The 12,981-nt window shown below is 43.1% G+C and overlaps 1 protein-coding gene across 3 annotated transcripts in view; it reads left to right on the top strand.

Moving 5' to 3' along the window:
* Positions 1–12,981, top strand: part of TMC4 (transmembrane channel like 4) — an 880,426-nt gene that overhangs the window by 820,361 nt on the left and 47,084 nt on the right. For all 3 annotated transcript variants that reach the window (XM_089683320.1, XM_089683318.1, XM_089683319.1), the window contains 2 exons: positions 1,609–1,764; positions 1,866–1,944. In XM_089683320.1, coding sequence (XP_089539446.1) covers positions 1,609–1,764; positions 1,866–1,944 — 235 coding nt within the window. The remainder of the gene's footprint in view (positions 1–1,608; positions 1,765–1,865; positions 1,945–12,981) is intronic.

Raw genomic sequence — 12,981 nt, 5'->3', positions numbered from 1 at the left:
CAGTCTGAGCACAGCCAAAGCCCGCCCCCCCGCCCAAGCACAGCCGAAGGCCACCCCCCCGCCCGAGCACAGCCAAAGCCCGCCTTCCCACCCAAGTATAGCCAAAGCCTGACCCCTCACCAGAGCACAGCCCAGCTGAGATTGCCCATCCACCCGAGCTTAGCCCACCTAATACACTCTGCTTTTGGAAGGGGAGCAAGGAATAACCTAGGGGGCAATTGCCTCTGTAGCGACACCACTGTTCCCTTCTACCTGGAGGGCGGTGGCACCCCCCTGAAAAATGCCGCCCAAGGCATATACCTTGTTTGCCTCGTGGCAGATATGCCCCTGTTCGTATAGGGTGGACATGCTGTGCAGAGACATCTTGGGAGTTCCTGTTCTGGGACCAGCGTTAGCTTTTATGCATTTTTTACGCTTCTTGGTTATTCGCTTTTAAAAAACCCTTTAGCTGGCTCACTCCCATCTCTTCACAAACCCGCCTAATTATTCCCTACTTTCTGACAGAGATTATTGTTACCATTGTTGTTGCTCCCATGTCTGCCGGGTGAGGGTTTCGGCTCCCTGGTGTGTCTCTCGGCGACTTTGCAGATTTTATTGTGCTCCCTCAGCTCCTGAACAAGCAGTGACAGACCTCGAAACATGTAGAGATATGAACTTAGATGTCCATGCATTATTCCTCTGCGTTTTTATCATACTGACTGACCCTACTACTGTATCTTGTGATCAGAAATCGTATTGGGAAACTCGTGGCAGCTTCTGGGAGTTGATATTCATAATTTGTGTTTTTAATTCACTTGAATTGTATATCAGTAAAGAGATTTATGCATACTTTTAACTATTGGATTATGTGTAATCTATGATGGTACCAACAAAATCCACAAACGCTCCCTCACCTTTTACATGCTTTGGAATTGATAAAATGAAGGTATCATTCTTAAGTGCTGCACTCATTTTGGAATAGTCCTAGCAAGAGCAATAATAATAGCTCTAGACCTCCTTTGTAACTCTAAACTGGTAACCTGTAAAAATTTGTAAAGCATTTCTTATGGGGATTTTTAAGTTTGTCGCCACGACACTGCACAATGTTAAATCATGACATGTTAGGTATCTATTTACTCCACATAACATCATATTTTATATGTTACAAAAATTGGGTTATATATTGTGTTTTTTTTGCTTAAAATTCATTAAAGTTTATTTTTTACAAACAAATGCGTTTGAAAAACTGCTGCACAAATACCAACATAGAAAATTTCAACTATTGCAAACATTTTTCTAGGGCCTCTGCTGAAAGAAATATATAATTTAGTTTGGGGGTTCTAAGTAATTTTCTAGCAAAAAATATTTGACTTAAACAATGTGTCAGAAATAGCCTGGTCTTAAAGTGTGTGTTTTTTTTAAATAACAAAAAATGTTATGTCAGTACAGCTTTTTGTTAGAAAATCTTAAATTTAATTAGCTAAATTGTGTTAAAATTTGAATCCCAATCTATTGGTGTGCATAATACAAACATTGATTTTTCAGTATTAATCCATTTAAGAATTACCAATAAACTAAAAAAAAACCAAAATATTAAATTTGTAACAACCATGTATTTCCTTCTATCAGTATGACTCCATCAAAGGCATGTGGGCCTTTTAGAAACCAGCAGTTTATATGGGAAACAATACCCACAGCAGTTAATTCTCTTCCGGAAGTTGCAAAAGACTTGTTCCTGTTTGTTGGCTCACAGGCTTTTGCGGTGCCTATGTTCTTCCTTTCAAGGTGAGAGCTTAAGAGTTTGCCTGATGGACAATAAGCCACGTGTCATTCATTGAAATGGCTAATCTAACTTGTGTTTTCTGTCTTGTTCATGGCACCAAAAGTATTCTCATGTTCTATCTTATGGCACTGGGAAGCTCATATGGAACACTAGTGTGCATGCTGAAAAATCAACTACAAATGGTAAGTGCAACCAACTTACTTTTTTGGGGGGAAATCCTTATCACTGTATCACCTTCTGAGAGATAAAGGAACAGTACATTGACAATGGGTTATAGAACACTTCCTACAGGAGAATAGATAAAAGTGCAAACAAGACTTTGGGTCAGTCCCAGCATGTAAAACCCCTCCCACACTAGGCATGATCCACTTTAAGCTACTGACCTTAGGAGAGTGGATGCCTACCTTCTCAAGCTATTTGGAAGGTGCATGCAGTTTCTCAGTCATGTGGCTACTGATAGATGCACATTGGCTGTTCTAGTACTGAGCAGTCTCTCAATATCAAAGACGGATGTTACATGATAGCTAGGATAATTCTCTGCAACATTCCTGCATTTTGAACCTTTAGGTCCCCTGTGAGCACCTTATAATGAGCTTCACTATTACTATCTGCCTGCTGGCTGGCTGTCCTGCAGACAAAGCTATAGCAGTGTTCTACAAGCACTGACTCTGTAGTCAGTTTCAGCATTGTTTTTGCTTTTCTTGGCATGACTGTCTAAGTTGGCATTATTTTCCTCCTTCCACTTACATTTCTTTTGTAAGGTCTGCTAGACAAGCAGTTATAGGCATCCTTTACAACTGTGGCCACATATTTGGTTTGCATACCCCAGGAAAGCCAATGCTGGGATACCATAGATCATCACTGGAGTCATTTGACAGCACTAGAACCGGGTATCTCATCGTAACCAAATAGGTTGCCTGGTTTCCAGGACATATTTTGCAAACCAACTGTCACCTAGTTCTTTCCAAGGCACTGGTTACCCAATCAAGTGCACATGAATTCGCAACACTTTCATCTGGGTCATGGCAAGGCACAAATAGTACTCTGCCATTCCCCCAGAAGATCATTACTACCATGGATGTTAGGGCAAAGGCAGCTGCCAGTTATAAAGGAATTGTATGAACCACCAGGCATTTGCGAAACAGGAAAATATACTGCAAAAGGAAATTACTGGAGGAATCTCAAGCCAGACAGGCATCTCATTCACGGCATGTGACAACAGACAGTTGGAAGTTTCAGACATATCAGGAGGCGGGAGCTTAACATTCGTACTGGAGACCAGCTGGGCAGCTGGCAGGGAATCAGCAAAAACTGGCTGGGCAGCTGGCAGGGAATCCGCAAAGACCATCTGGGCAGCTGGCAGCAGTTCACAGTCCAGCTGGACAGTGGGGTGCAGATTAGAGGCAGGCTTGACAGCAGATCACCAAAGGCAGGTTTGGCAGCGAACAGGGGATCACCAGAGGCAAGCTTGGCAGCAGACAGAAGATCACCAGGGGCAGGCATTGAGGCAGACTGAACCCCATCAGCAGGCATTGAGACACACTGGACCACATCAGCAGGCAGCATGGAAGCAGACTGGAACCCATCAGTAGGAAGCATGGAAGTGGACTTGAACCCATCAACAGGCAGCATGGAGGCAGAAAAGGGAAAAGTAGTAACAGCACTTGGGAGCATAGAGGAAAAGTTAGCAGAAACAGAGGAAATTGTATGAGACGTTGCCATGAGTAATGGAACTTTAGGAGGAGCCCTCAATGGGTCAAATGCAGCAGAAGTTCAGTAATTGAATGCTGTGGTTCCTAAGGGTAATAGAGGAAAAGCTTCTTGATGTTTAGAGGCAAATCTGAATTGGCGTGAATCAACTGTAACTGGGGAGAGTATTTCAGACCAAGCATGGAGCAAAGGCTTGTATGACTAGGGAAAGCACATCAGTAACACAATCTAACAGGAGCCTTTGTCAACAAGCTGAGTAGTGCTCAAAGAAATAAACTGTGTCATCTTCCATCAACCATACCAAAGATTCAACCTGAGGCATATTAAAGGAAGGTGTAAAATCATTGTGGACATGAGATGTAGCAGGTGATGCTAATTCAGAACAAACCTGAACCAAAGCCTTTGTTTCTGCAAATGAAAACCTGCCCTGATCAACTAAGTTATGCACTACCTGAATGCATTCCAACAGTCTTTCACTAATGCAATCCTGAAAAATTTGGTGGCAAAGATCTTTAATAGAATGCTAATTTCACACAACAAACAGCCTCCCCTAGATGCATCTTAACATAAAGGATAGCAGCAAATGCTAAATGAAGATATCTCCCAGTTGTTGAGTACAGCTGATCTGGTCATTTAGTGATCTTCAGTGTGGATTCAGACATGTGCTGATTGAAGCTCAGGTTTCACAGCTAATTGACATAATAGTTGTTCAGTGGTTCAAGTCCGTTTTAGATCAGGTTCAGGTCAGGATTTTATCCTGTTCACAAATGATGACTTGTGGTTTAGAAATAGCCTGTAATCCACACCTGAACTGGACCGCACTGCTCAGAAACTGGACAGGACTCTTTTTCAGTCCGCACTGAATCCGCACTGCCAGTGCACCGGACATATGTAAACCGGCACCATAGGAAGCAATGTTTTTTCACATGTCATACGGATTGGACATCCAATCTGTATATATGTGAGCCAGTACTTAATGTTATGTCAGGAACCAGCAGCAGGGATGACCAAATCAGCATAGTTGCACTAGGAAACTGAGACCAGACTATATATATTCATGGTAAAATAAAACATCCAAACACCAGCAAACAGGAATCTCAGCAAGCATAAAGATATAAGAGAACCATATCCCAATAACTGACAAACTACCTATACACAATATATACAAAATGAGGAACACTGGGTAAACAGGGTAAATTATGGATGAACTCGAGCAGGCTTGTTCCCGAGCCACTCCTGTGAATAGAGAATGTCCATTTATACACAGAGCGCGGCTTGGCCCTGACTCCCTGCTCTCTCCACATTGGGTCACTGGCTATGATTGACAGCAGCAAGAACCAATAGCTTCCACTGCTGTGTGTGCAAATGAGGAGTGAGACACTTTGGAGAACCGCTGTTCTCTTGCACATTGCTGGATTGAGATTGGGCTCAGGTAAGTATAGGGGGGCTGAGGGAGGAGCTGCACCCAGAAGGTTTTTTTACCTTAGTGCATTGAATGCATTAAGGTAAAAAATACTTTCTCCCTTTAGAACCACTTTAAGTTTTAAATGGCTATTATTCATATGAGGTCCAAGTGATACCACAGCAGAACCACTAGAAATTTAGTTCATATACATATAATTGATCATTGAACCTGGCAGATGAAGAGGCTGATCTTCACCAGCTGTTTTAGTATAATCAAAGCATGCAAAGGTTTGTAGGAGGGGCGTTAGTAAGAGATCACTATATTTCCACTATATTACTGTGTTTATTTGTTGTTCCACCTTGAAAGCTCAGGTAAGTATAAGGGGGGGGGGGGGCTGGGGGAGGATCTGCACCCAGAAGGTATGTAATGTATTGAATGCATTATGGTATAAAAACTTTCTGCCTTTAGGACACCACTTTAAGTTTTAAGTTGTTGTTATCCATATGAGTTCTGGGTGATACTACAGTGGAACCGCTAGACATGTAGTTCATACACATAGAACTGCTCATTGCACCAGGCAGATGTGCTTGGTTTTAATGCACATTGAATTCCAGACTGCTATGCTTGAGATTGATATTTCCTGGGACTTTGTGACGCATTCGGTGAGTGTGGTACCTTCACTGCTTCACAAAGCAATAGTGGGGAGATATTTTTCCCATTTTTGGAGTTTGTGGGAAAACAAAAGGAGTCAGGAGGACATAGCTTCCCCTCCTGGGGAATCAGCTGAACTCACTCCTAAACCCTTTTGATTGTAAAATAGAAACAGAAACTGTTGTTGTGTCCAAGGTAGGAGTAGATACTTTTCCTTTTTCTCTGTAATTGTTGGGAAACAGAAGAAGCTGGAATCCAAGCCCAAGTTTGAGAATAATGAACAGGAAACTACACTTTATTACCAAAAGTATTGGGACTCCTGCCTTTACACGCACACGAACTTTAACCCAGTCTTAGTCCTTAGGGTTCAATATGGAGTTGGCCCACCCTATACAGCTATAACAGCTTTAATTCTTCTGGGAAGGCTGTCCACAAGGTTAGGAGTGCATCTATGGGAATATTTAACCATTCTTCCATAAGCGCATTTGTGAGGTCAGGTACTGATGTCAGATAAGAAGGCCTGGCTCACAGTCTCCGCTCTAATTCATCCCAAAGGCGTTCTATTGGGTTGAGGTCAGGACTCTGTGCAAGCCAGTCAAGTTCCTCCATCCAACCCAGACATATCTATCGGATTGCCAGGCAGAAAGCATGATTCGTGCTCTAGAGTCCAGTGGTGGCGTGTGTTACATCACTGCATCCAACGCTTTGGTGATGTAAGGCTTGGATGTAGCTGCTCGGGCCATGGAAACCCATTCCATGAAGCTCTCTGCACATTGTTGTGCTAATCTGAAGGCCACACGAAATTTGGAGGTTTTTAGCTATTGACTCTGCAGACAGTTGGCAACTTCTGCGCACTGTGCACTTCAGCATGCGCTGACCCCGCTCTGTCGTTTTACGTGGCCGAGTTGCTGTTGTTCACATTTGCTTCCATTTTGGTGTAATACTATTCACAGTTGACCGTGGAATGTTTAGTAGCAAGGTAATTTCACAGATGGACTTATTGTGACTTATCACAGTACCATGCTCAGCCCCCCCTTATACTTACCTGAGCTATCAATGTGGAACAGCAAATAAACTCAGTAAGAGACCACCTTCCCACTATTTTATTAACACCCCTCCTACAAATCTTTTGCATGCTTCAATTATACAAAAACAGCTGGTGAAGTTGGTAGTGTCTTCCCACCACCACTGTTAAAACCGCCCGTGACATCATTTGATTTCACCGGGGTGGCCCCGACCCTTAGATATTTAAGAACTGTCAGACCAGCAGAGCTGTCAGATGGTGGGAGCAGCATCGAAAACTGAGCCTTTTTTTTTTTTTCTTTTTTTGGTTCAGTGGCAGCAGGCATCGTGATTAGTGTTGGATCTACTTCGGGGGACATTCTTTATTTTTCTTCTTTTAATAAAGGACTTGTCAAAGATTGTCTCCTGTCTTTTTTACACTACACTTTTTGTTTTTGTGAATGGGTAGTAGTACCATGTACCCCATACTCATTCACATGGGGGGGCGGGATCTGGGGACTTCATGTTAAAGGGGACTTCCATATTCCAAAAAGCCCCCCACCCACAGAACCCCACAACCACCAGCCAGGGTTGTGTGGAAGAGGCCCTTGTTCCTATCAACATGGGGGCAAGGTGCTTTGGGGGGGAGCCCCCTGCCCAAAGCACCCCCCCCATGTGGCCTGGTATGGTTCAGGAGGGGGGAGCGCTCACTCATTCCCCCCACCCCCTTTCCTGACCTACCTGGCTTCATGATCGGATAAGGGTCTGGTATGGTTTTTGGGGGCGGCAATGCTTTTTTTTTTTTTACATTCAGCTGTCAGTGGGGAACCCCGCTGACAGCTGATGACTCATAGGTTGTTAAGAACTCGGCGCCCACCCATTCCTTAACAATCCATGACAGTACTAACAGATACCAGTACTTAATGCATGCCTGGACCACTACTTAATTACTGCATGTAGTTAATTATTTATTTCCTTTTGTGAATTGACTTTAAGGGTTTTTATGCGGTATTTACCGATCTTTTTTTTTTTTTTTTACTGAACAACTGAAAGACTGCATGCTTACTAGAGCCACAGAGCTTATTAAAATTGTAGATGGTTAACTCATTGAACCTGATGTTAGGGTTTTTTTGTGCTTTTTTTCCCCTATATGGCTCTTAAAAATAGCTTGCTGTATCAAATGGTACTGCAAGGGGAAAAGGTGATAGAACAGCTAGTGGTCAGTTAATGGGTGGACTCCTGAGTATAGAGAAAACTAAGGAGAGAATAACGCAGAGATTCTTTTGGCCTGGTTTACATTCAGATGTCAAAGAATATTGTGAGTCATGCCCAGAGTGTCAGTATTCTGCACCATCACCCATTTTTGCAGTCCACTGGTACCTTTTTTGAAAGAATTGGCATGGATCTGGTGGGTAAAGTCTGCCTGAGGCCATCAGCACATACTGGTAACATTTGACTATGCCACACTGTATGCTGAAGCCATTCCCTCACATTACACTTCAGCTAAGGCTATTTACAAAGAGCTTGTCCAGGTATTTAGTCACATGGGTATTTAGAAAGAAATATTAATGGATCAGGGCATACCATTTATGTTAAGAGTCACTAAAGAGTTAGGTAAGTTGTTCTAAATCTCCCATCGCCATACTACTGCCGATGTTCTTGTGGAGAGATTTAAGATGCTGAAGAACATGTTTAAAAAAGTGGTGGACAAGATGAGAGAAATTGGGATTTTTGTATTGCCGTACCTCATGTTTGCTACACGAGAGGTACCTCAAACTTCTACAGGTTACTATATGCATACATGCAGCGCTCAATACACTAAAAAAAAAGTCCATATAGTATGAAAGTTTACATCCAAGAGAAAGAACAAGTCCCAACACGAGCCAAAGCATGGATATATTAATACACTGCACCACAGTGATAGAGCCAAGCAGCTTACCAGATATTAAGACCCTCAAATTATAGAGTGGTCATAATTGCTTGATGTATTAGTGAACATCTTGGCTCCATATGGCTTTATCTGTCTCAGTCAATCGAGTAACCTCCAAGAACCAATCATCAAACTCCATATAATGTAGCCCAGAAATATCACTACAGAATAGCAATAAGAATATAGCACACTGGATGCCACAGCCATCTTGATGGTTTGTTTACAAGTGCTTTTTTACTGAAATCCATGTCGGTGTATTACTTTTAATAAAGGCTTTATCTTTTAACATGCTTCACTACTGGAATTTTTTCATTCAATTTTATCCACATGAGGTATATCCTTATTGCTATTCTGGAGTGATATTTCTGGGCTACATTTTATGGAGTTTGATAATTGGTCCTTGGGGGTTACTCGATTGACAGAGACATATAAAGCCATATGTTCACTAATACATCAAGCAATTATGACCACTCTATAACTTGAGGGTCTTAGCAGTTTACCGGGTGGTAAGCTGCTTGGCTCTCACTGTGGTGCAGTGTATAAACATCTCCACGCTTTGGCTGGTGTTGGGACTTGTTCTTTCTCTTGGATGAAGACTTTCATACTATATGGATTTTTTGTTTAGTGTATTGAGTGCTGCATTTGTGCATATATTATGTTTCATTTGTGATCAATCAAATTCATACTGGCTGCTTTTAGAGGTTTATTCAAGACAATGAATACTTTATATTATATATCTACAGGTTACTCACCTTTTGAATTACTGTATGGTAGACATCCCATGGGATTGATAGATGTCGCAAAAGAAACATGGGAGGTAGAGACCACTCCCTATAGAAACATCATCAAGCATATCTCGCTGACGCAGTATAGAATCGTGGCTGTCATGCCGCTCATAAGGGAACATATGGAACAATCCCAGGAGGTACAGAAAAGGGTGTTAATCGAGGTCCAAGATCCATACAATTAACCCTGGGAATAGAGCTCTGGCACTAATCCCCACTTCCTAGTGGCAAGGTCCATTTGAAATTATGGAAAGAGTAGGGGAATAAACTTTTTAAAGTCCACCAGCCAGGGAGAAGGAAACCAGAGCAAATATATCAAGTCAATCTCTTAAAACATTATAAGCACAAGAGAGGTTGACAGTACCAACACCCCAAAAGGACATGCCTCCCTTGACTCCTGACATAATTATAGAGCCAAGTGTCCGTGTACTGTAAATGTAAAACCCTATAGAATACCCGAGGCCAGGTGGAAAGTAATCGCAAATGAAATAAAGAACACGTGGGAGTAATAGGAGTCCCACAGTGATTGGTCATGTTCAAAAGTTTTGGTACGAAAGCCAGTTGGAACCATAGGATTTACAGAAAAGTTGAATAGCATGTCCAAATTCAATACTTGCCCAGTGCCTCAAGTGGATGAGCTCATTGACAGATTAGGTACTGCCCAGTACATAACTACTTTATATCTGACTAAAGACTATTGACAGATACCCCTAACAGAATCTGCAAAAGAAAAGACAGCATTCTCTACCCCTGAGGGGTCGTTCCAGTCTAAGCAGATGCTTTTTGGTTTGCATGGAGTGGAGCTTCTGCCTCATTCCAGAGAATGATGGACAAGACATTAAGACCATATCACCAATACGCAGCCACCTATTTGGAAGATTTAGTCATACATAGCCCTGATTGGGAGTCTCATTTACCCCGGGTTCAAGCAGTAGTGAATGCTCACCTGAAAGCAGGACTTACTGCCAATACCAAAAAGTGTGCCATAGACTTGGAAGAGGCCAAATATTTTGACATTGACAAGGGTTGATTAAGCCTCAGACCAATAAAATCGAGATATTTATAAGTGGCCCCAACCTGTAAATAAAGAGCAAGTCCAAGCATTTCTTGGGATTACCGGTTATTATAAGCATTTTATTCCCAATTTTTGCCACCATTGCAGCGCCACTGATGGACCTACTGAAAGGTAGAGAGTTGGTTATGATTATGTGGAATTCTGAGGCAGAGAATGCATTTCAGATATTAAAGCAAGCTCTTTGTGCCCAACCAGTTGCTAAGCCACAGTGGCTTGAGCGGGGGGGGGATATAGGGGGACATAATGAAAGCATGGTGATTGAGGGATGCTATGCATCACCTTGCATGGTTTCATTTGTAGAAAACGATGGTGGAATTTGTCCGAGATTTCCGAGCCACTTTTGCAGTGTAGAATCCGAGCAGGTGTTGCTTCCCACTTGTGAACAGCAGGTGGGATAAATAAGGAAGGACTGGAGTAAGAGTAAGAGGTTTCTCTGGCCTGGGTCTCAGGAAGCTAGCCCTGAGAGAGCCACATCTGAAAAACACTCTGTAAGAAAAGGTTTGTAACATTTGTCTTTTTTGGCTGGTGACTGAGAGAAAACCTTCACCTGTCAGAGAGGAATCTTTACTGTTTAGTTAGTGCCTAGATGGCAGAGGTTTATTTTCTGTTTTGTTCTATTTGTAGCCAGCTGTGGACACAGGTTCTGTGATCTTCAGGCTTAGCACTCCTTTCCAGTGCACATATGCACTGCTCTGGCTTCTCTATTGCACATAACTGAACTCCTTGGGAGGGTGGAGCCCAGAATCTTGGTCCTGACTCTACAAATATCCCAGAACCCATCTGCACAATCAGTGTGCTGGCTGTTCCTAAAACATGGTCCCAAGATTGGAGATTTCATCCCTACAAGATCACTTTGAAATCTCCAGGCTCCAGATGTCACGATCGCAAGATTGCCGCCACCAACATGCGACAATCCCACGACCGCTGCCACCAATATGTCACGATCGCGGCGTCAGACCCCAGACCTTCTCACCAAACTCGGGACCGAAGGACTGGCCGATCCAAACCGCGATGTGACGTGTGTAACAATGCCACGCCCAGCTGCACCCTGCACAAAGATTTTCCAGCTAATGGACTACAATCTATGTACCTGCGACCTGAGCGGTTGTTACGGGGTCAGGTTAATTACGCAATTAACCCCTTTTACACTGCCACCACCTCCTTTTTGTACAGAGAAAGAGGAAACTCGCGTTATCAGCTATAACACTATAATGATTGAAATAATCGTCTGTATAAAACGATCCACAGGCCAGTTATACAGAGGTTTAAACCAACAGTAGCATCTCTTCAAAAAGCAGGAATTCGTAAATTGCAATTAAGGGCTATAGAAACAGTTCAACACTTTCAGAAGAAAGATTTATTACTAAAAGGGTCAAACAGGTGCAGTAAAATATTTACAGAGAAGATGTAAATATACAGAGCAATCCAGCACAGCAACAGATAACAGAAGGAAGTTTAGGTAAGTACTTGCCAAATAAATGCCTGAAGTTAAGCAGTTCAAGTTTCATGAGCCTCAGGTAGATTTGTGTCAGGAATGGACTGGCCAGCAATGGTGGGTATCACCTGCCTTATGAGCTGCAGTACCAGGGCTGGCCAGTGGGTGCTCCCAGCAATCAGAGACTCAACCTTGCAGCCAGCAAAACACCTGAAACTGCTTATGCTGGTGTATTTAAGGGATGGCCAGACCTGCAGACTCTGCCTTGGTGTATGTGTTTTCCTGGGCCCTGTATCTTGCATCCTGTTCCTGCATCCTGTCCCTGTCCCTGTTCCTGTCGCTGACCCTGCCTGATCTGATCTCTGCTGACTTCTCCTGCTCTGACCCCGGCTCGTTCCTGACCATCCCTCTGCCTGACCCTCTGTACCTCGCTGTCTGCTACCTGTTGAACCTGGCTTGTGACCCCGACCATTCTCCGCTTGCTCCCCCTGTACCTACCTGCCCGATTGATATTTGACCCGGCCTGCCTGACGACGCTTGCATTGTATGTACTGTTATCTGTGGGTGGTTGGTTTGGTTTGTTTGCACTGTGTTATGTTTTAGTATTGCACTGCGTTTATGTTTGTATTGTTAGTGTTAATAAATTATATTGTTTATAATATATCTGAAGTCTGCATTTCCCTGCATCAGTCACACACCTCTGGTCATACCCGGGAGCCTTGACAATTTGCTTGTTGTCTCCACAGCCAATTCCGATGACTCATGGCAGGAGACGTTGCTTTTGCCTGCAGATCTTGAAACACAGACCGTTCCCCCTCTCTAACTAACTTAAGAAGAGAGAAAGCTCTCTTTATCTAAGACAATCGCCCTGGAATGTTCCTATCACAGCCAAACCAATACCTTATTTGGCAAAAGGGATTATTAGGCAGGCTTAGCATCATATGCTGCTTGCATTCCTGAGGGAGGGGGGAAATCGGAGGAGAGAGACTGATTTGGGAGTTTAAGAGAACTACCAAAATGTAGTTGTTTGGAGCAGAATGGATGACCTGTACCTCTCCCTGTGTGCATGATTGTGACACCAGGTCCCAAAAAAGACTTTACGAAAAAAAGAGGAAATGAAAAGCCAGCTTCCACTGCATTACACAAGCTCCCTGGAGCCCCTCAACCTGTCTTGTTGAGAATCCTGAGTGAACTGATATACTTTTAACATCATGACAGATCACCAC

Source organism: Staurois parvus, unplaced genomic scaffold (genome assembly GCF_062004578.1).
Source record: "Staurois parvus isolate SC_StPar_1 unplaced genomic scaffold, SC_StPar_1.0 ptg000304l, whole genome shotgun sequence".
Taxonomy (NCBI): Eukaryota; Metazoa; Chordata; class Amphibia; order Anura; family Ranidae; genus Staurois; species Staurois parvus.
This window is presented reverse-complemented; position numbering and strand designations above follow the sequence as displayed.